The sequence below is a fragment of the Aphelocoma coerulescens genome, chromosome 1 (assembly GCF_041296385.1).
Source record: "Aphelocoma coerulescens isolate FSJ_1873_10779 chromosome 1, UR_Acoe_1.0, whole genome shotgun sequence".
Lineage (NCBI taxonomy): Eukaryota > Metazoa > Chordata > Aves > Passeriformes > Corvidae > Aphelocoma > Aphelocoma coerulescens.
Window position 1 is genome coordinate 93,309,009 of NC_091013.1, and position 24,045 is coordinate 93,333,053.

General features: G+C 43.4%; 1 protein-coding gene across 1 annotated transcript in view; it reads left to right on the forward strand.

Moving 5' to 3' along the window:
* The first annotated feature begins 18,874 nt into the window (after positions 1–18,874).
* The window catches only part of CLCN1 (chloride voltage-gated channel 1), a 32,316-nt gene continuing 27,145 nt past the window's right edge, over positions 18,875–24,045 (forward strand). Inside the window, exons 1-6 of the mRNA XM_069018134.1 lie at positions 18,875–18,919; positions 19,660–19,813; positions 20,336–20,467; positions 21,977–22,105; positions 22,209–22,342; positions 23,141–23,218. Of these exons, the coding sequence (XP_068874235.1) occupies positions 18,911–18,919; positions 19,660–19,813; positions 20,336–20,467; positions 21,977–22,105; positions 22,209–22,342; positions 23,141–23,218 (636 nt within the window). The 5' untranslated portion in view covers positions 18,875–18,910. The remainder of the gene's footprint in view (positions 18,920–19,659; positions 19,814–20,335; positions 20,468–21,976; positions 22,106–22,208; positions 22,343–23,140; positions 23,219–24,045) is intronic.

A 24,045-nucleotide genomic window follows, 5' to 3' on the forward strand; every position in this document is an offset into this window, starting at 1 on the left:
ACTGGGCATGCACAAATCCGTGGAAGCTGATGGGATGCACCCCCCAGTGTGAGGGAGTTCGTCAATCTCATTGCAAGGCCACTCTTTATTATCTTTCAAAGGTCATAGGGATTTGTAGTGGTAACTGAGGACAGGAAGAAAACAAATGTCACTCCTATCTTCAAAAGGAGCAAGAAGTCCAGCAAACTGCAGGCTGACCCACTTCAGCTCAATCCCCATAAAGGTGATAGAGCAACTCATCTTGGCAATCATTTCCAGACACACGAAGGACAGAAAGATGATTGGGGGTAGCCAGCATGGAATTTTTAATGAAAAATCACACTTAACCAACCTATAGTTCAGTGATCAGGTGAGAGAGCCTGGTGGATGAAGGAAGAGCAGTGGAATATGTTTATGTTTACTTTAGCAATGCTTTTGTCTCCCACCCCATCCTCATAGTAAGCTGATTAAGTACAGGCTAGACAAGTGGACCTCAGAGTGGATTGAAAACTGGCTGAGCTGCAGGGCTCCAAAGGTTGTCATCAGCAGCACATCCTTCCGCTTAACTCTGATAAGGCTATACCTGGAATCCCATGCCCAGGTCTGAGCTCCACAGTTCATAAAACTTACAGAGCTATCAGAGTTCTGCAAAAGGCCAGAAAGATGATGACAGAACAGGAGCATCTCACATCTGAGGAAAGGCTGAAAGAGCTGGGATTGTTCAGCAAAGGCTCAGGGGAGGTCTTGTTATCTGATAAGAGGCTGAAGAAGATGGAGCCATTCTCTTCTCAGTAGAGCCTAGTCACAGGACAAGATGGAAAGGGCACAAATTGAAATACAGGAATTTCTGTCTGAACATAAAGAAGGAGTCTTTTGCATGACTGAGCACTGTCACAGGTTTACCTGGAGTGGTTGTTGCATCCTTGGAGACATCCAAAAGCTGTCTGGACACAGCCTAAGGCAACTTTCTCCTGCTGACGCTGCTTGAACATGGTATTGGACAAGACAGCAGGTGTCCCAACCAAAGCTCAAATATTCTGTAATTTTGTAATTAGCTAAAGTACACAGAGGAACAGCAGTGCAAATTACCTACTAGTCTACAAGATTGTTTTCTAAATATGACACAGAATGTATTTTTAATTACTTGCCTGTAATGAACTCTCTTATCTATGCTTGTTGTTAAATGACTCACACAAACCTGTCATTTGCTTCTATTACAGAAAAGCAAGTTAAAACTGTTTGCCTGCATCTATATTCCAAGAAGTTGTGACTTCAATAGAACAAGACCCTACCTGCTGAGATACAGCCAAATTAACCTTCTCAGTTAATTTTCCTCATATCGCTCAATATTGTGTCCAGACCTCATTGTCCTTTCCAGCCTGGGAGGTTCCAGTCCACTTAACTGTTCCTCATACAGCAGCTACTCCATAATTTGACCATCCTCTGAAACTCTTCCAGTTCTACTATATTCTTTTTGAGACTAGGTAAACAGAAAGGCAAACATTACTCAGATGTACCTGTACTTTTTATTTAATTAGGTATTATTTTCCTACTTCTTAATCATAGTTCTAAATAAATGCTAAAGAGGTCATTATGATAATTCTGTGTAACCCCAATATCTTATTCTTACGTACCAGGAGCTTAAATAGTTGAACAGTTCTTGTGTATGCAAAGCTAGAATGCATGTTCCTCCTTAATCACTTCAGATTTATTGTGACTGTTTCATCTGTAATTTTGTTGCTCAATCATCCTGTTAAAGCCCTGTAGAATTCTTCAGTCAGTCTGTTTTTATTCCTCTGAATAACTTACTAACAGCCTGTGAGCCCTTATCCAGACCAGAGAGGTATTTGATATTAATTCTGCTTGGCACCAAGTTTGTTATCAGCCGTAGAGGACATGGTACTGAGGGCAGGCTGCTTTTAGTTCCAATTCCATAGAAATAGGGCATGTTGGAAACCTGATTTCCATTAGTTTGAAGTCCATAATGCTCCAGGCTCAAAGGGCAAAAGAGCTGCAGGTTCACCTAAGCTTTCCAGGAATGGTAAAGGCAAAAGCAGGATTAAACATATGGCAGCTGTGCACCAGGGTAGTGAAGAAGAAACAGTCAGTGTGGTGTAGGAACTTTATTCCACAGATACATGGAAGTCTTACTCTTGGGAAAATGAAGCAAGGGCTAAGCAAAGATCTCTTGCCTACACATGTGTTTTAGTGCTGCATGTGAGCATGTTCATTGTGGCTGACATGATCTATTGACAGCCACACGACAAGCTTTGTATTTAAAGGCTGCTTCCCTGACCACGCTCAAAGCATGACTCCCAGCAGTTAACTGCATGACGACGGGAGTGTTTTCCATCGGTTTACCTTTCACAGTGCTCAGGACAGACATATCAGAGCTGGTGCAAGGAAGGGAATATGACCATCCTTTCATTATGCCACTCACAGTTTTGGGACAGCTGTGACAGTTCAGACCAACACTGAAAAATCTTGAATTTCTGTGTGTCAAAAGCAGTATCAACTACTCTTACACCATGACCCCAGAAAAGTTCTTTTTTTTTTTTCTTATAACTGCCTTATACCAAAAGATAAAAGACCAGACTTGACAATTTGTCTGGAAATGTGGAACAAGGGAGACTAAGAAGGTCAGGGTCTGATGCATCACTGGCTTTTGATTAGGCAGGTGCACAGTGTGACAGGCAACCTTTTCCATGCAAAGCTCAGGTATAGCATCTTGTTCCATCCTGACTAGTAGCCCCTCAATGCAAGCCCTCAGAAAGAGTCAGAATATCTACAAGAAGTAGTCCTTCCTCATGGGACTTCTCACTCCTGATTAGTTCTAGCCCTGAGTTGCTGTATGTCACCTTTATTCTCTACTTTTACTGTTCCATCACTGTGGGAAATCGCTTGAATGCTACGTGGCAAATAGGTAGTGTAATAATAATGTAGTGGATTAACAGAACATGCTAAGACACTCTGGAACACCCTTTCCAAATCCTTCCACAAAGATTTTTCACTCTCAGAACTTTTAGTGGTTTTCACTTCCAGCCCAACTCTTTTTTATATGTGGAGGCTCCTCTCTTCTTCTTTCCACTTTCCCAGATCAGTATGTTTGGTTCTGTAGTAAATGGATCATCTCTGAAGCTGATGAACAATCATCAGCTGATGACATTTTGCTACTGGATATGGAGGACTGACACAACTGATTCCGTAACCATACATCAACTGAACCTGATATACCACGCTAAACAATTCAACATCTTATCTGAAACCACTCCTTCATGGTGATCACAATGTTCTTGGAGTCAAAACCCCCGTGGAAGCAACAAGAGTCAAAACATCTGCTAAAATGGATCAAATGGAAAACCACATTTAAAAAAAGAAGCTTTTTAATCTGTTAAGAGATGTGACCAAAAAAGTGAAACATTTCCAGAAGACATGGAGGTTACTGAAGGACACCATATTGGTATCTACAGAGAACAGGTCCACACAAAAAGGCCTCAGCCCTTCTTTAGTCTGCTTCAGATCCTTGACATGAGTGCTGTCCTCTGCCAGGATGCGGGTGATATACTTATGATCTGGTTTGAGGGTGTACCAGGAATCCTTTAGGGAGTGCTGACCTCCTGTCTTCTCAATGATATCTGCCTCTTATTTCCAATGCAGCTCTGTAAGAAAAATTCAAAGCTGGGTCCAGACCCTCCTGTGGACTGCAGACTGAAGAGGAAGACATCTTGATAAAAATGACATTTCAGACCTGGTATCAGAACACAGATATTAAAGACGTTAATGCACTCCTAAGCAGATCTGAATACTCAGCTGCTGATTCAGGGCAATGATCATGTTCCCCAGCATACAAGACTATAGGTCAAGAGAGGACAGGACTGTAAAGATCAGTGTGGCAAAACTCAATATGAAATTGTACAGATAGACATGTCTGTCCAAGTGGTCCTACCACAAAGTACAGTTAGATTGGTGAAGATCTCCTGCAGGAAGACAATGGAGAACCCTCCTGCTAAAAGCAAGGAGAATATTCTGCCTGTACAGAGACCTCAACTCTATCCCATGGGATTTAATGACGGCATTTGGAGCAGTTTTATTTAGAGGGAGAAGAAAGGGGGGTAAGGAACCTGTTGACTGGCAGTGGCAGTGGTATTTGTACCAGCTGAGCTTTCTACCAGCAAGTTCTGTAGCCAGAGCTGTGGTCCCCGTGGTACAGGGAAGCACCAAAGCAACACCCTTTGCATGCTTTTCCTCCTTGATGAAGATGAGGTTGAAAGCTGCCATGGCAAGTGTCAGCTGCACCTTCTTCTTGGAGCAATGAGTCTTCAGCAAGCAGCATAGCTTGTCCCTCAGCATGATGGGTCTGAGGAGCCTGCAGACTTGTGTGAGCTCGTGGTCCTCATGGTGCCCAAAAACCAGTGGTCTGGGGGATTTCTGTCCTTCTCCTCCTAAGTAAAGGTCCCCAGCCCAGCCAGTGCACCTGCAAGAGAGCAACTCTCTTCCTGATGCAAGAAAAAGCAGCAGAGTGAGTGGAATTTGAAATATTTCACAAAGACTATCTCTGCTTTTTTTTTTTTTCTTTTCTGACTCATTCCTGTGAAAATACACTATAGACATAATGTGGAATAGAATCTTGCTCTGCTATAGACAAGAAAAAGTTGATATACACCCCAGACCAAGGGCAGTGCTTGAACCAGATACAACAAGTGCTCCTAGGCATTATTGCTGATTCTGAACACCTAATAATGGAAGAGCAGGACTGTGAGCAATGCTCTTGAACAATCACAGCATCCAAAAATCTGTAATTTCTCACAAACAGTCTGAGTTTAGCAGCTCATAGAACTAATTTCAGTTCCCAACTTAAGTGAAAGTCAGAATAGTTTCCACCATTTATTCTCAGCACCTTCTTTTTCACTGACCTATTCTCTCTCCACCATTCCTGTCCTTGGTCAATAGTTTCCAGTCCCTTCCTGGACTCCTGTTCCAGGTTTAATATTTTTAGATGGCACAGACATTAAATGCCAGCCCTGGGACACAATGTCGTTTATGGGGAGCTTCCTGCAGTTTCTTCTGCTGCTTTATCTTGTCCTAGGATTAATATACTAAGCTACCTGTCTCTTTGGCATCTGGAGATTGTTTCCCCTCATGGTATGAGGTACTTCTTGCACCTTTTTCCCTTGTGACAATCAAAACTGGCTCTTGCTAGTAGGTGTGTAGCAGCTCTAGTTTAAAAAGTTTGAGAGAGAAAAGACTTTTTGCAGTCTTCATGGCAAAGAGTGGCCCAGTACTTCAGCCTGGATGCACATGCTTGATGCAATTTTTCTTCCCTCCCCCCAACACTTTCCTACAAGTCAAAGCAAGGGGCTGATAGAAGAGGGAGGGAGTCCAGTGTATGTCATGCTGACTCTCACTATCATCCCTGTATCAGGAGGCAGTGATAACAGCAAAGGTTATTGCTGCAGGGGAATTTCTTTGCCCTCATTTGTGATGGATTTATTATTCAGGCTGCCAAGAGAAACACTATCTTCCCTCTGTTTACCTTAGTCTTTATCTCATATTACGAACAGGGATTGTTTTATGGAAAACAGGCAAGACCCCAGCTATGCTGGAGCGTTAGGTGTTTTTGTATGGGTATTTGCATTTAGATGGGGAAAGGAGAAGGAAAACAGGAAGCTTAGTCAAAACTTTTCTGGATTTACTAGTATAACTGTCCTGGTAAATAAGCTATGTAAAAAATCTTCAATGGTAGTGATAACACATCTGTGCTACAGCCCTTCTATTGACATCCTGTATCTCAGTTATCTGAGACAGGATGGGACAAACCAGCACTGCCAACAACTAGTACTTAGCAACCATGGTTCATGCAAGCAGGTCGTAGCATTTGCTCTAATCGTGACAAAAGTCTGAAATGTAAACAAGACCCTAGTGTTGCTGAGAAAAGGTTTATGGTGGATTATATCTCTGCTGCAATCAGAAAACACAGTCCCTTTCCTCATTTCTAGGTGTGTTCCTGATCCCTTCTTTACTGACATTCACATGGTCATCCATCAGCAGGAATGGAGACCTGAGCTGGCTGAAAATTACTTTTTTTCCTTGCATCAAGCTTCTTGATCACTAGTTCCAGTACACAAAAAATTAGGACTGTCCTTTTCAACCAGTCTGCTCCTCAAGAGCTCTAAATTAGGTAATGTGATCACTCTTTCATAGAGATCTATAGGTCATAGGGCTTCAGAGAAATTACTTTCCAGGCATTTGAAAGTTGACCATATATCAGGAAAATGAAATCATTTTTCTTGCATACATCTAATCCTAGCCATGGTCTCCTGGAGATACTCTGTCCATAGTCATGGTTCCTTCTTCTTGACCAACCCCAGCTCAAGCACACCACAAACATGTCCTCGAAACTTTCCCAAATAATTTCATTTGCAAGCCAGTTCCTCCTCCTAAACCTTTCGGCTATGACCACACGTCTTCACAGTTGGCCACGTTTTACGTAAGAATCATCATTCTCCACTTGAAATTAGCCAAATACAGTTCAAGCCCAGGAGCCTGTGGCAGGCCAGCTCTGCAGAGCTCATCACTGCACTTTCTTTCCACCCTCATGTTGTTGGTCAGGCTCTTTGTCATGGCATGATTGACAGATCTAATGAGCAATTATTCATTTTACCTGTGCAACAAGCAATCTACAGGGAGAAGGGGAAGAAAGGCACAAGCTGCAGATTCTCTGTGCTGGAATAATAACAAATTCACTGTTTTAGAGGCATCCTTAATAAGTTTTGATCATTAGAAGTAGGTTTGTATTTCCTAGATGTTCCTTGGTCCTCTCTGCTAAAAATGTCTTCAAGCTGACTACATCAGAGAATGTTTGTGATGCAAAATTATTCTCCTAGAAAATAAGAAATCCACAAATTCACTTCAGTTAATTTTTGTGTTTGCTAGCTCTCACTGAATTTAGCTGCTTTTGGATGCACAATCCAGTTAGAAAATGTTTTCTCCTTCTCAGCAGTCTAATACTACTTTTTTGTAATTACTTTTTTTCTTCTTTTGGTACTTGTATACACACTGCCTGTTTGACTTTTTTATCCTAAGACAAGACATTCACTTTTCTACCCCACCAGTGATACACTTCTTCATTTGGAAAGCCTTTCAGCAGATGAAAAGAAGAAATTATTTAATAGAAGCTATGGGGTGCTGTAGGGTAAAGAATCACCAAGGGAATTGAGGGCTGCAATTTAAGAAGAGGGGCAGCTGTAGGGGAGGAGGCATCCAAGCTGTGGAGATATGGAAACAATCTCCTAGGCAATAGAGTGTAAGCACAAAATTTTAGCAGCTCAGAAGGTCATCAACTTAATTGCAACCAAGGTCACAGTGGGTGAGGGAGAGTTGTGTATAGACTATATATTTATTTCTGTGCTTCCTGACTTACATGCTGGGAAGCTTTCTCTATTTAAAAGAATCAAATAATCTTATTTTTATTCTACTAAGGGCTCTTCTGTTTTGAGTTTTGAAGCCTGATGGTCTTTACCTGAGAGCTCACCAGGATAATCAGATCCACTTTAAAGCTCTGAATGTTTGGATCCATTTATAAAACCTAATTTTGCTGTCTTCTCTTTCATCTGTGAAATCTGTGATTTTCTGTGTCTTACTCTTGTTGCTGGGTTTGTTTAAGTTCTCTCTGCTTGTTATTTTTGCTCTCAGGTCTAACCTGTGACCACACTGTGGTGTAGGACAAGAGAACCTCAAGTTAACAAGTAATTTACCTTAGGTGGCATAATCGACATGGATATGGTGCTCTGTGCAGACTGACACAGTTGGGTTGTTTCTGCAACTGGGACATAACCCTGCCCCTTTAAAGCTCATTTGGTTTTTGACAAGTCATGGCATATCACATTGTCATATCATGTCATACTGCACTGCCATCATCCCCTACCCTGCCCTCTTCAAGTTTCCTTCCAAATGCATCTATTCCAACATCTACTTCAATGGCACCTTCAGGTCCTTGTGTTCCTGTAAGTATTTATCTGATCTCAGTTGTGAGATTTTTTTTTCCCCATTCTGCCTCTTTCTACTTGAGTTATCAAAAGCTGATGATTCTCAAAATCTGCCCTGTTTCTGTCAATTCTGCTTCACTCAGTCTAGTATTAGTCAGTACATGTCCACTTGAATATCATCATATTATCTTGTTATTTCTCCATGATGAAAGCCCTTAAACTTTCTGGTCTTTTTCTTTTACTTTTTACTGTGAACTCAACCCTTTTTTCAAGTGTCCTCTGAGAGTTCTCTGTCATTGTGTCTCCATATTCAGCCTGACTTACTATGTGCCCCTGCACAGCTTAAATTTCTATCTTTTGCTACTGGTAAAGCATCAATCCATGATCTGTTTCTTTTTTTTTTTTTACTATAAAAGCTGTCTTTTCTTCCAGCCTCCCTCCGTCTTCCTAACCCTTTCCACAGCATTCTTTCTCTCCCAAAGCTCTAATTGCCTCCTGTAGCTCTTTGAAGCCTCCATGGGTATCTTGTCTAATAAAATGTCCTAGTCAAGAGCTTTGTTCTCATCTAGAAGCCACTGCCTTATCTGACATCTACTGAAGTATTTTTCCTGCCTTTTCACTCTTTTTTGCTCCATCTAAAGGTATTGCTTGAAGCAAAATATGCTTGCTGTATCTTTTTCCTTTCCAGATTCCTATCCCCTCATGCCCTTCAGTGCTTTTCTTATTGCTTCTCTGTTTCTCTCTTGGAGACTGTGTTACTGTTAAGTAGTCATCCTTTTGTCACCTTTCTCTTCTTCCTCCTTTAAAACTCCCTTTTCCACCTTCACAGTTCCTTTTGTCCCATAGACTATCTTTTATATTATCTTCTTTGCAGACATGTGGACCTCTTGGGCTGGACGTTCTTAAGCACAGAACATTATTTTTACTTTGTTCTTAAAATGACTGTTTCCCTATTCTGCATGCAGGGTTCTAAGTAACAATAACTCTGCCTCAGCAAATTCCACTCCTGTCAGTCTGGGGTGGCAGAGGGCTCTGCATGATCATCTGCTGTAATGTCGGCATATGCAGTATTGGGGGCAGCTGAAAAATAGATGTGGTGCTTTGCTCCAGAGGAGCCTGAAATCTGCTGGTGTGCCGTAAGGCTTGTATACAGTGAGGTCATGAAGTGGTCTAGATGTTTCAGGATGAACCTGTTACAGAACAAACCAAAAAAAGCTCTAGCATAAGCAGAAGTCCCAGAAGTTAATATGGTGTCTGGTAATTGTGTGGGCAGGGCATAGGGAACATTGAGATTGTCACTGTTGATTAATAGCACTGGGATTTCAGGTGATAAATCTCCTGGGACCAGACCATGGGGGGAAATGTGAGTCTTCAGTTATCCTTACCCCCCTCCCTGCCAGCCTCTCAGAGCTTTCACTATAAAGGCAGTAGGATGGGAAGGCTAGGAATTATATTTCTGCATCCTGAAAAGCATTCAGGAGAAATAAATAAATGCTAATAAAGGGAGACCTGAGAGAAAACTGGGAAGAGGAGGGAGAAAAATAGATGGCTGACTGGAGGAGAACCCATCTTGGGTGACAGTTCTTCCAACTTCTGTTCTTTCCTTTACTGTCACTTAGTAACCTAATTTGGACTATAGCTGTATTTGCATCTATCACAAACATGTCCTTCTTGGAACACAACTTTGGAGTCGCTCTAGGGCCTGTAATATGCAAAGGAAAAAGAAAAGGTGTATGAGCAGGTGGCCTACCTTTCCTCTTGCATGCCATGGGGGAGCCTAGAAACTTTTGTGAGCTTTTAGAAGAGGCTTAGGTGCATCTGAGGAGTGAAGCCATGTGTACAACTCATCTGTGTTTGTGGCTAGTGCAAGATGGTTACGACATCTTCCTCTTATTTTCACATCTTCCTCCAGCTCTGTGCTAATCTCCCGAGTCTGCTGGTAACCTCTGAAGCAACAGCAGTACTCCATTGATGAGTCCTGGTGGAAGTGCAAAGCAAGGAAATGGTAAGCAAGACAGAGAGGCAATAAAGAAAATATAGAAAGAAGAGCTGTGGCAGGAAATTACAGCAAGAGTGATAGGGGAGATTTGACAGCAGTTACTGGGCAGCAGCAGTGCAGAAAGGCAGATTTTTTTTTCAGGGTGTGCTCTGTATTCTGTGTTTATGGGACTCTGCAGATCTGAAAACATGGAAAAGACGATGAGCAGAGCCAGAAATTCACCTTTCATTAGGTCAGCTGTGCCAGCTGGAAAAAGTGGACAAGCTGTTGGTTCTACAAGTTCTTCTTTGAGTGTGAAATAGAAGTAGCAGATCTCAGAGCAAGTACAAGTTGAGCATAGCTGCTTTGAATTTAACTAGAGTAGTGTTAGTGAGGCTGGAGGCCGTGACAGAGATTATTGGTACATTATGAAATAGCAAGGATTGTTAATAATTTCCAGAGAGCTCACAAAGCACTTTCACCTCCTAGGGGAATGAGGGAGACAGATGATTTATGAGCTGAGTAGCACAGTAAGATTAGTGTTCAGGACACATGAAATACTGTGACATAAATCCAGTATCTCTACAGATTGCATATATTTCGTCATGCACTGAAATGATGAATTTCAGTTCTCAGTCTTTTCCCTGGTAGACAATATCTGGGTATAGAGACTAGAGGCAGAGATATTGTTTGATGAGAAGTGGGAATTAGTTGAATACTAGGTCCTTAGCTAGAGATGAGCTAGGTCTTTCCTAGTGCATAGGTACCACCACGCACACAGTGATTGTTCAGGTTCAGCTGTGTAGTTATCACTCTACCATCCCATGCACTGGCTGAAGTGTATTACACTGTGGGAAGCAGGAGTGAGGCCTCAGAGGGTTTGTAGGATGTCTTGATAATGAGGATAGTAAAGGTGTCTTGTTCAAGTAGCATCTGGAGTCGCTTGGTGAATGTTAGCCTTGGGGTCCTTCGTGCTTTTATTGATAAGGTGAGTGAGGCTGGGGCCAGTTTGGAAGCTGAGAGGGATAGTTCTTGGAAAAAGCCTTTCAGGGTAGAATCATCCTATTTTAGGCTATTATTTTACCATTATTTCCCATTGAAATTCCACAACAGTATCACGCAAGACAGACAGTAGTGTTTGATTAGCTGGCAGTAGAGGGTTCATTTTCATACTGCAGCAATTTCTAATGTGCCATTCTTTTGCCTCTTGAAAAACAAGAGCTAGAAGAAGAGTGCACTTTCAGATAAAGGTTCTCATTAGTTTTCTGCAGTGGCTGTGATGAGTGTTCTCCTCAGTACATATAATAGTGACTGAAGATCTGGTGCTGTATTACAGCTTTGATGTTTGCTGGGCCATACTGTGTTCAGTCTTTAGGCTTCCTATACATGATGTACCTTACATTTTAGACAGTTTTTTATATTTTATACACTATATAGTATGAGCAATGCATCATTTTTTACATAAGCCATAGTGGCAATGGTCTTTCAAAAGCATCTCAATAGGTTGGGAGCAATTAATGCCTGTGTGATGGTAACCTGTGAGGGTATCCAAATTTTTTTTCTGATTTCATAGGCACAGTCACTTAGAAACTCTTCTTTAAGGTGATTCATTACAAGTTTTGTCCTACCTCTGGGGCACAGTCTTCCTCCAGAAAATAGTCCTTGTTGACAGTAAAGTGAGTGCTGCTGAGAATGAAACAGGGGAGCTGGTAAATTTTGGGGCAGCACTGATGTTGCTTTCGTAAATATTCAGTGCTTGCTTGGCCTGATACCAGTTGTGGGTTGTACAGACTAACATTATCCACATGGATATTACTGCTAATGGATATCCATATCTTAGCAGGAACATTGGAGAAGGTGGTTTGTGGAAGAAATTAAGTGTATCTTCTTCTTGGACACTTTCTTTCTACCTTACTCTCAGGTTTCACACAGACTAAAAAAAGCAAAAGAAGAAATGTTTTACAAGGGTCTGCAAAATGAAATAAGGAGACTGCTATTCTGGACCCAAAAAAGGGTGTTTTGCCCTTCTCTCCACCCCATCCTGCCTGCAAATCTCTTACTCAGTATGAGTAGCTTGGCATGTGAGTTCTTTTTTCTTGTATACAGTTTCTGGGATCTTGAACTCTCTGCTCCTCCTTAATTAATAGCCCTCAGAAGACATATAGTTACAGGCAGCACACTGACAGTACTGGGAGGTGTCTCTAGGCCAAGTTGCTGTAACGTGCTTCTCATTCCTGTTGCTGGCTGGTAGCTCACTGGTGTTGGCTGAGCTCATTGCTTCTCTCCCTGGCTGAGAAACAAGTGGCAGAGTGGAGAGGAGAAGCTGTTGAATGCTCTAGTCTTGGAAAAGTGAGCATCAAGAAGAATTATGTTTCTGCATACACCTATAATTGAGTACCCACAGAGTTGTTTGGTGACATTCTTCAAAGTGCAAAGTGTTCCACATAAGGACACATGGGAAAGCTGAGATTAGACTGCAACATTCAGCAGTTCACAGGGATGCCTGACTTCTCCATTGGGGCTTGCTGATGTGGACTGTGGACTTGGAAAAATTGTCTTGGGACACTAAGTGAACGTCCATGTCATTCCATCTCACCATAGCTGCTGGCATTTTTATGATTGTTGCTCAGTCTTTCGGACACCTGGTATCTGGGGAGAAAATGAGGAAGCCCACTGACCTTTGTTCTCATTGCAAACAGGGTGTGTGTGGGATGGGGAGCTGTGAAAGAAGAGATATCCTGGATAATAATTTCTGCTTCCTCCTGTCTGCTTTCTGTCTCTGTGCTTGTAGCTCTGTCTGTCATACCACCTTCTTCCCCCTGCCCCCTCCCTCTCCTTCAGGAGTTCCCCTGTTGCTCACACCTGATATTCAATCCCAGCAGAGTTATTGCCTTTTGCTGAGATCAAACACGGCACTGGGGAATCATGTGGCAGGGGAAGGTTGCTATAAATATAGTTGAACCCTTTGGGCAGGAAGGGAAGAAAGTGAGAGAGGCACAAGGACAAGGAGGAGGGGCAGAGAGAAAGAGAGTACAGGAACAGGACAAGTTGGAGTGGTCTGAGGAGAGAGAGAAAGGAAGGCTCAGCAGAGAATGCGGAGGCCGTGCTCTCTGCCAGAACACGAGGTGGTTCTAGGTAAGGCCCAGAGCAGCAGCTCAGTTTCAGATGAGCGTGAGGAGGAGTAGAGGAATGGAGAGCTCAGAGAGCAGGACACAGGAGCGCAGCTCGAAGCCAGCTTTGTGGGGGGGCACACCGCAATACGACTATGTCTGCTTTGAGAGATGCTCCCGGTACGGGATACCTGTGGAGGCAGGACACGAGGCCGGGGCGACAGGGGACGACCTGCGCTCCCCGGAGAACTCCCTCAGCTACCCACAGGTAGGGCTGGACAACGGGATATTTGTGGCAAGAAAGGTCTCCCTGGGATCACACAGGCTCTGGGAATCTCAGAGCAGCACTGGCAGAGCACACATCCCTGTCCATCCCCAGTCCTACCAGCTCTCCCCTTCTCTTGCTGACTCCCAGGTCAGGCTTTGACATTCATGGCTGTACTTATACCTAGGAGCCTACCAGTAATTCAAGTCAGAGCTTATTGTCACCTGCCATGGATGCAATGAGACTTGGAATGGGCAAGCTGGGATGGGGAAAATTAACCAGAGCATTAATGTGTTTGTAACAGCAAGGAGCAGCTGCAGCTGCCTTTGGCTGCACAGTGATATTAAGTAGAGCAGAAGAGTGAGTAAAATCAAAGAGAACAGTGAGGTATATAGATGGGTATCTATCTGCACAGCTGTATAGATGAAGTAAAGCTCTCTTGTGACTTTTCTCTGACCATAAAGCACTTCATGGTCATAGACCCATACATGTATATTGGTATTTTTGGTAACTCTTAGTGGAGCTGTAAGTGAGGGATTTCCTAATCCTTAAACTTGACCTGGCTCTTGCTCTGGTTTGTATAAGCACTGGTTCAGAAAAATGTCTGGGACATAGATGTACTCTGGTTATGGCTTTTTGTTCCACTATGCTCTGTATCTCCCTTACCTCTTCTTTTGGGACAGCCTCCTGTAAAGGAGAGGGTTTACAGCCGAGTCCTGGTGTCTTATTTCCTACAACTCTGTCCTGACTAAGCTGACCTAAGAGAGCTGTGGTGTAATGAAGGATCCAGTCAAATTATGAGGAAGAGAGCATGTGAATGTGAAATTCATAAAGTGGATGTTTCTCCTTAAATGAATACAAATCCTCTTACCTGGATGGTGAATGAAGGAGATTGCATTGTCTCCTAAAGATTACGTGATGTAGTGATAGGCAAAAAACCGTATTTGCCACCAATTCAATCTCTTCCAGTAGATAAGCATCCCAATGAGGATTGTTATGTGTCACACTGCAAAAGATCAGAGAATCAGTTCCTTGGCCATATTCAGGGGTTTCTCTTCTGAAACTGCCTAAAATATATGAGAGTTTGCATGTCTCCTACACTAAAGTCTTCCAACACCACCCCACTGGCAGGTTTGAAAGCAGCAGCCCAGATGGACAGAGGTCTGACTGGAGCAGTTTAGGCTTTGTCTGCACTAATGCAGGCAGTGCTTTGGCTGCAGCAGCCACGCCAAGAGGGTGAGCACGGGGGTGGGATGGGGTGGAGAGGTATGTGTGCCCACCTGGGGCTGAGCTCCACTGGGGTCACACCTGTCCCATGGGGTGCAAATAGGGCTGGAGAGCTGAGGTGGGTGAAGGAAATGCACCTTTGTGCATGTGCCATGAACCAGTAGGGATCTGGGGTGTGGGGAGCTGCGAGATGCAAACCCTTTCTCCAGTAGAGCACATCCATGCACAGAACCATCCCAGTTCACACATATCCACCAGATATGCCAGTCCCACACACCTAAAACCACTCTCCAGCAGGCACAGATGACACAGTGAGGCAACACCATCAGCTCTGTGCTTGTGGTTCCTGACACCAGAGTGTCTCTGTGCTCAGTTCCAGAGGCGTGGTGGTCAGTGCATGTAGATAGATGACCTCACATACAAACAAGAAGGCCATCAAACCCATTCCCATGCATATCTTCAGGCAGAAACATCCCAAAGAAAGCAAGCAAGCATCTGTGAAGGCAATTTGCAATCTAAAAATCAGACAGCTGTATTTATAGTTTTACTGAAAAATATGTCCTAGAAATATTTTATATAAACATTGGTGTACACATGTGCATGTACATTTATCATGGAACTTTGCATGCAGACATATTCTGGCTAAGCTAGGCTTGCTGTGGATGTGTATATTTTGCTAGTCATTCATGCACATGCAGGTAAATCATAAATATGCATGCCTGCTTTGTACAAACATGCACACTTATTAGCATGTTATTAGCATGAAGAACGACCTGTTGCACATGTTTTCATCCACTTCCAAGCAGAGTAATCATTAAGATTTCTTTCCCCACTGTCACGTGAAAAAACATTTGACAGAGATTCTGATTCTGTTGTGCTCTTTTCTTTTGCTAGGTGTTGCCTTCTGTTGTACACGGGATTTGGTTTGGTTTACACAGGCCCCAGAATAGTGAAATCTTGGTCTTTGGCCTGGGACCCTCAGATAATTGATAGTCAAAAAACATATAGTCGTTAATAGATAATAACATAATAGTAGTAGGATAATAATAATAATATACTTTTTTTTTGCAATTAATATAACAGATAGTAGACATATGAGAGATGATGTAATATACCTTGATAAAAATATGCATTATCATACACTCTAGGATTTTGTATTGTTTTCTTTCTGCATGAGAAAGAAGCTACAGCTGGTGAAGTATTTAAAAGCTGTGCTATTTGTGACTATAGAAAGGGTGCTCCTGACAGGGAGCTCACTCAGCAATACACAGATGGGTGTAGTGGGAGGGATGTGCAGTAAGAAGTCAGGCAATGCAGGAATACAGAAGAGCAGGCTCACTGAGAGAGGTAGGTGGGAGGGCCTCTGGAGCTTTCCAGCCCAAGCCCCTGCTCACAGCAGGGCTGGCTCCAAAGGAAGGTCACCTTGTCCAGAGCTTTTTCTGTTCTGAACATCTGCAAGACTGAGGATTCCCCAGTCCCACTGGGCACCTGCTTCTGTGCTGAACTACCCTCAAGTGGGGTTGGATGAGGATGTTTTCCTTTGCATGGGCTTTCCTTTCTTGCAAGTCGTGCTTTTTCCCTTTTGTCTGTCACTGTGCCCCTCCAAGATATCTCACTCTGATGTTTCCCTCCAAGCCCTCTCTCCCTTCAGGTAGCAGAAATTGTTAAATTTCCCCTTTGCCACCTTTTCTTCAGGAACAACTATTATTTTGTTGCTGTCCCCTGTCCCTTACTTGAGCCTCATTGGCTTTATGTCTAAGCTGTTGACCAAGACATTTCACTGGCATTTAAATTTACTTTATTATTTACTATTTAAATTTAAATAGAGTGCATTTTGGGAGGTTTCACCTTTGAGGTCAAATATGGCTTCTCTTTGGTGATCCATCAGAAAAAAAAAATCACCTAAGGAAGATAATTTCAGGAATAGCAAGACATCTACAAGGCAGGAGTGAGAGGGATGAGAAGTACATGCCAAGGTGGCCTCAATGGCCAGGAGCAGCAGATCATAAACAGGATGCACTGGCAGAGCTGGGAATGGGGATTTAAGGACTGGAGTGTTCTGTAGGGAATGTATTGTTCAGTCTGAATGGCATGGGAAATATCCTAGGCTTTGGACTGTGGGAAGAGGGCAGTCTCATACAGGTGCTGACTCCTCAGAAAATACCTCCCAGAAACGTCTTGAGATTGTGGTGTATTTTTTCCCCTGAGATTCTGTGCAGCTTTTCCTCTGTTACTCAAACAATGAAATTTCCCCAATTTTTGGAAAGACAAACTCTGCATTGATAAATGCTTCTCTGAAAATGAGCTTTACCTGGTTGTGCTTTCTCCCTGGATGGTTTGGTTGTTTTTTTGGTGGGTTTTTTTTGTTGGTTTTTCTGGGTTTTTTGGGGGATTGGGGGGGGGGGAGGGGGATGACACGATAATTATATGTTCCTCCCGTCTATCCTCAGTGGCATTTATACCTTCAGCTGTTTTTGCACTATTTTGATGCTCTCTCTCATCATTTAGCCAAGTAGGCATGACAGTACCTTTTCTGGTTCAATCCTTAGGTGGTAACTGAGAACTTATAAAATTGCCTTCATTTTTTCTGGTGCTCAGAAATCCTATGTTCCTTGTGTTAGAGAGGGAGCAGCAGAAGAAGGAACAGTCAGAGTCCTACTGTGTTATATTTTTAGTTTTACATCTTCTAGTGGAGCGGATATTTCTTGCCTAACCTAATTTTGCCACAAGGTCATCCGCTGATTTCTGGATTCTTTCTGTCCCACAATCTCCTACCATTTTAGATACTTCCAGAATCCTGGAGAAGCAAAGCACACGTGTGAAGAATTCTTTAAATGATTTGAGACTACCTGGTTTGCCAGGACAGCAACTTCTTTTTTATGTCTGTGGACTAACTCCTTTTTTACTCCTCCCATATCCTGAATGCACCATTTTCCAGCCAGGCAGAAGCAGTGAACTAGGATACCATATGAGGGCTTTCAACATTCATGCTATTATACTGTCACACTGTTCTATCTGGCAGATGGAAGATTCTAATTTGAATCTCATACTTGACATGGGTTTAAGCTGTATTTGACATAAACCCATCCATCATGACCATTTAACAGCAATGAAACACTGGCTAAGGTGATGTGAAGGTGTATTTGTCTAAAATCTGCTAGTACTTGGCATTTTTGTCTGAAAGACACAGGAAAAGAAGAAATGAGCAGTTTGCTGGGTAGGAGTGCATTCTGTATGTGGCAGCTTACCCTGTAGATTAAATTCTTCAGCCTGATGTTTCTCTGTCCTGTCTGTTTTAAGGGGGTCAGAGCATGGCCATTATTCACTGCAAAGAGTCTGCACTGCTTAATTCACCTAGAATGTATTGGTAATCATGTGGTTAACAATTGCATTAAATTTGTGTAGCTTCCCAATACAGTGATGAATGGAAGAATACTTTCAGCTGTTCAGATAGGGTCAATCTGTTTAAGAGGCAGCAGGTGAGCCATCTTTAGAACAGGATGATTTTAAAAAGCACAGATGTGTGTTCTGTGGGAAAAAAAAAATCACTAGGATTTCCAAAGGGAGCTATGTCACATGGCTCAGGTGTCTCTTGAGGAATATGTGCAAATAAATAAAATACTTAGGACCTTCAGTCATATTTGTTATGCTGAAATATTAATTGGTAGAGCACTGAAATAGGTGCTCAGAGAAGCTGGGTAATTTCTACCCCCTGGAGACGTTTAGGAGTTGCCTGGACAAGGTCTTGAGTAGCCTAATCTGGCTTACCTGGCTTTGGAGTTTGCATGCTGTAGGCAGAGGCTTGGACTAGAAACTTCCAGAGGTGCCTTCCAGTGTAAATCTTTCTGTGGGTCTCTGTATCTATTTTATCTCAAGGGAACGGGAACATCACTTTTGCTACCTTGAAAGGTGGAGGCAGGAACTGTCAAATAGAAATGTCTCCTAAGCGTGTGGTAGTGCTTTATCTGTCATGCATCCCGTCATTCTCCAGCTAAAGTGTCTGATTTTGCTGATCTAAACGTGGCTCATTCTCCTCCTGCCACTCAGAAAATCTCAGAGAAGCAGATGTTGTACTGCAGAGGGAGCAAAGGGTCACCTTCTCACAGGTGGGAAGGGCATCAGGTGGTAACCTGGTCTGAAGTAAAGCCAAAACTGGTTCACTGAAGGACATGCAAGGAGGAGAGGCTTATTCTCTGCTTCTCAAATGCACACCTTCCTCACCTACACTCTGAAAGAGTGAGGTGGGATAGCTGCTCTTAAGGGAATCTGGTAAACAAACATGGGGCACAGTCAGGGTTCTTCAAACTCCCTTAAGATGTTGACAAGACAGCACAACTGCCCAGTTTACTGCAGACCCATGTAAGAAATGTCCTTGGTAAGCATGTGCAGCTGGTTGTGAATTGCATATAACCAACTGTGTTTAGTAACTGAAGAAAAAGACTAGATTAAGCAATTAGGAAATTCAGAGGAATTGGAGATACATGAGGGCTTAAAATGCTGGTTTGGGTAAATAATGGTTGGAGGTGTGCAGCAGCCTGTGATATTTCTGAGATGATGCTGCTTCTTTTCCTCCACAGGCACCATCAGTGGCTGTGTGCCCAGTTAAGCATTCCTTGGCAGCAGGAGGAACAGATGCAGGACATTCCTGCAGCCTGTTTGAGAGTGTAATGCCTCTCAAAACCTTCAGAGATGTTTTACAGTGCTGCTGAAATCTGTGAGACAGCCCTGAGGATGGTGGCCTCATGTGAACTACTTTGACCTTCTTTTGTACCTCCAGAGAACTGTCTCTTAATGTTCAAATGCTGTCTCTTAATGTTCAATCTCCCTTTTTTTTCCCAGGACATTAGAAAATAATGAATATTCTGTGGTCATATCTTGTACTCCCAAAAAGGAGGTGAAAAGGTTTTGGGGAGATTGGAAAGAAGGAACTAGAAAGAAAAAATAAATGAGCTGCATCTGTCTGAGATTTTCTGTGTCTCAAGCTCCCTGCTTGGGTACATTTGGGTCTGTACCTCGGACTGTTGGTAGATCTGCCTTGTCATCCTTAATGCTGTTTGTGAAGGAGCATTTGCCTTACCTTTTCCTTGTGATCCCTCTTGTTTTCTGCTCCTCCAGCTTTATGGCCGATACACGGACCAGATAACGGATAACATTTCAGAGAAGGAAGCAGCAAAACTACTGGAGAAACAGGCCCAAAGGAACAATGGAAGAGCCCTGAAACGTGACAGTCAAGTCCAGATCAAAGAAGAGCACTATTCCAAATGTCAAGGTATGGACAATTCATCTTTCATTACCCTATGACAAGATATTGGGCAGGCCAGCAAGAGAGTGGGAATTTAAGCAGTTGTGACTGGGGAGATGCAGAGAGGGAAGCAAAAGGAATCAAACCTCATTGGGTTGAAAAATCTTTTCTAAATGAACTTTCATCCTAGAAAGAGAAAAGATATGTTTGGAATAAAAAACAACCCCAAGTAAATAATTTTTTCCACAACAGATCTCTGTAATGGGAGGAAAAGGACCTCCTTATGTCAGACTTTTGCTGCTAGTGTACAAGATGTTGAATTCCACCCTGTGTGTCCTGCACACACACACAACCCCTTTTTAAAATGTTTTCTAAACTACAGAAGATGTTACAGAACTGTGTAAGAGAGGGATGGGTACCAAGCCTTCAACATGAAGCCCATGATGCTTCCAAATAAATCCTTTTTGTAGTCAGTCCTCAGCATAGGAGAGACAGACACAACTTTATCTATGCTCACTCCATTTTTCTGTTCCACTCTTCCCTCCACAGACTGTGCTAAACGCATCCAGAAATATGTTACCAAGAAGCTTGGAGAGGACTGGATTTTCTTGGTTCTGTTGGGTCTGGTCATGGCGTTGGTGAGCTGGGGAGTGGATTATGCCAGTGCAAAGACCGTACAGGGTGGGTCCCATTCAGATGTTGCAAAAGCAGCCAGTAAATGATACAAATGTTTTACAAAGCCCAGTGACCAGTGTTGCTCATCCTTTAAGATCAGCGTCCCATCCTCAACCCTTACTGCTTGGGAAGTTTGAAGTTCTGGCAACACAGGAGAGTAAAGGTTAGCTAGGGAGAGGTTCTTTAAAGGGATGGCAAGGGAAAATTTAGAAATAAGTGGGCAGAAACAAGGGATGTATGTATGATGAGTCAAAGGCAAACAATTATTTTGAATCCCTTTCCTTTCTTCTCCCTTGAATATACAGGAGCACAGGGAAATTATACTGTGGCCTTTCCTGTTATATTGCTTCCCTTTCTCCCCAGGAATACTGAGAACATGGGGGATGGGGAGAGGAAGGGGCTCTTACATGCCCTCCTGACACTGTTTCTACTTTTTACCTCATTTTTTCTTTTCCAATTTTTACTTATACAGTGCCCTGAATTTTTCTGCTACCTGGGCACATAGTGCTCTTTCTTTTTGCCCTTTTCACAAAGATCTCCTATTCCCTGTCTTATATCCCTTCCCTGCATTTTTCCTGTGATCTGTCTCCCTTTGCCAGCTATAAAAATTACAAGATCTTTCATTCCCCCATCCTGGCGTGCACACATACACCCCCCACTGCCACATCCTCTTAACTGCACTGTTCCCCTGTCCTTACCCTCAGTGTCCCAATCATGACTGGCACACACATACACCAACCTTTTCCTCTTGGCTGCTGATGTCCACCAGACACTGCAATTCCTCACAGCTCCCAGCATTCCTTCAGCCCAGCACTCCTCCCTCTAGAGCTTCCCCATCTACCAGTCTACTGGCATAATCTACTCTGAGGTTTCCTGTCCTTTATACTCCCTGCAGCTGAGTCCTTTGGGATTTTTTTCCTTTTCCTCTGCCAAGTCTCAGCCTCTGCTGAGGCTGTGTGGGGAGCCAGCCCAGGCAGGGAAGATGCACTTGCAGAGGAGCTGCAGCTCAGTTTGGATTCTTAGCAGCTCGTGCTGTTGTACCTGTCTGAGCAATGGTATCACTGCTGTTTTAAAAGCTGCTGGCACAGCTCCCTTCATGCTGCTGCTCTAGAGGGGAAATCACAATCAGAGCTTTTAAACTAGTTTTTATGAAGAAATGTTTGGTGGACCACTTTATTGTCCTCCAGGACCCACACAAGACACTCAGACTGCCAAATGAAAAGACACTGCGCAGTGATTTGTCCTCACAAGTGCATGTAACACACCTCTTTTTATGCCACACTTGTGCACAGGTATTAGTAGTGTCTTCTATCCATTCCTGCAGAATGCCTGCTTTACTGGGGGACTCGTATTCAAAAACGTAACAAGGGCTGTCTTAGGAAAGGAGCATTAGGGTAGCATTTCTGAAGGAGATTTAGCATGGGCACCTTTAGCAAGTGTGTGATTCTCTGATGTCTACCAGCCAGTTTGGAGCAGCTGTGGTTCCTGACAAGTTCTTTGTTCATATGTTTACAGCCTACAAGTGGACATACAGAGAGCTGCACCCGAATGTCCCTCTGCAGTACGTGGTGTGGGTTGCATTCCCTCTTGGTCTTATTCTGTTTGCGGCCAGTTTCTGCCACTTCGTCTCTCCACAGGCTGTTGGTGAGGGCTGAAGGCATGGCAAGATCTGTTTCTGTCTGTCTCGTTTTTCTTGTTCCATTTGCCTGCGGGTTTTGTTCATCCCCGGCTCTGCTGTTGTTTTCAGGGTCTGGGATCCCAGAGCTCAAGACCATTATGAGGGGAGTGGTCCTCAAGGAGTATCTCACTCTCAAAGCTTTTGTGGCCAAAGTTGTGGCCCTTACAGCTGGGCTTGGAAGTGGCATGCCTGTGGGGAAAGAGGTAAATATTGCTGATTCCATGTGCAGTAGTGACCAGGCTCTGGAAGGTGGGAGTTGTCTGTGGAAGAAGAATCTATAAATATTTTCTTACTTTCATCACCATTCCTCTTCTCAAAACTCTGCTCTTTCCAGCAATACCTATCTTTCACTGGCCATTTTCCTTCCACTTTCAAAGACATGATATAGGAAACATCAAAGAACTCAAGTCAGGTAGTCTTTGAGAGGGGAAAAAATTAAATGGAGATCAGAGAACTGAGGAAGATTGGAGGGTTTGGAGCACAAGTCTTAGGAGATGCAGCTGAGGGAAAAAGGGTGGTTTAGTCTGGAAAAAAGGAGGCTCAGGGGAGACCTTTTCACTCTCTACAACTTCCTGACAGGAGGTTGTAGCCAGGTGGGAATTAGTCAGTTCTCCCAGGTAACCAGGGACAAGACAAGAGGAAATGGCCTCAAGTTGCACCTAGGGAGGTTTAGATTGGATATTAGGAAAAATTTCTTGAATGGTCAGGTTGGTGGTCAGGTTCCAAGACACAGGTATTGGAACAGGCAAGTGGTGGAATCGCTATCCCTGGAAGCGTTCAAAAGGTGTGTGGTTGTGGCACCTGGGGACCTGGTTTAGTGGTGAACACGGTGATGCTGCATTAAAGATTTGACCCAATGATCTCAGAGGTCTTTTCCAGTCTTAATGATTCTATTACCAACTGAGATGGCCAAAGAGAAATTATGAGGCCTGCAGTAGCTAAATGGTTGTCAGTAACCAGCAGGCAACCCTCTCTGATTTTCTCCTCCTCTTCTCTTGCAGGGTCCTTTTGTGCATATTGCCAGTATCTGTGCTGTGGTACTCAGCAAGTTCATGTCAATCTTCTGTGGGGTGTATGAGGTAAAGGCACATGTCTCTGCACACAGCTCTTCCACAGGCTGAGCTCCTAAGACACACAGGATAGTATGGATAGGCCACAGAACACAGAGGAAACACATGGTTTGAAGTTCACTGTACTGCTATAGGGCAGTAAAATACAAGCTGAACAAAAGTAGTGCAAGGCCAGACATACAGTCCAAATAACTGGTCAGGACCACCAGTGTTACCCAGCAAGTTCACAGAGACTGGTTAGGAGTATGTGTTTGACAAGTTTTCAATCTTGTGATTGGTACCTTTGCACTGTGATCATTGACTGTATAAAAAAATAGCTGCAGACAAAGATCAATTTGTCTTTAAGCCAAGTTTATACAGCATTGCTAATTATAGACACTGACGCCTACGCTCTTGCTATCGCAGAACAGCCTCTGCAGGCTGATCACCGTATTGACTGGTTGTATAAAAAAATCTATTAACTGCACACATAGATAAATGTAGGAACTCCTTCATGTGCAGGCTCTTAGCAGAAAGTGACTGTGTAATACAACTGAAGGGGCTGTTTTACTTGAGGGGATCCTGTCTGTGCACAAGGACCGGATGTCACTGCTGAAGACCAGCTGACAGTACTAAAGACTGCACTAAAGTGTCTAGAGCCTGCTATTTGTAATAGCAATGGCTGACTGTGCTGCTGGCTGTTGCTTATTTTCATTGTTCTGGGTCCTAACCCCCTGGCTTTGCTCCCTCTAACCCCAGCATGCCCGGCGCTGGCTGCACTCCCTGTTCCAGAATATGCATAGGCAGCTCGACCTCCTGGTGCCGGCTTGCGCAGTTGGAGTCGGATGTTGCTTCAA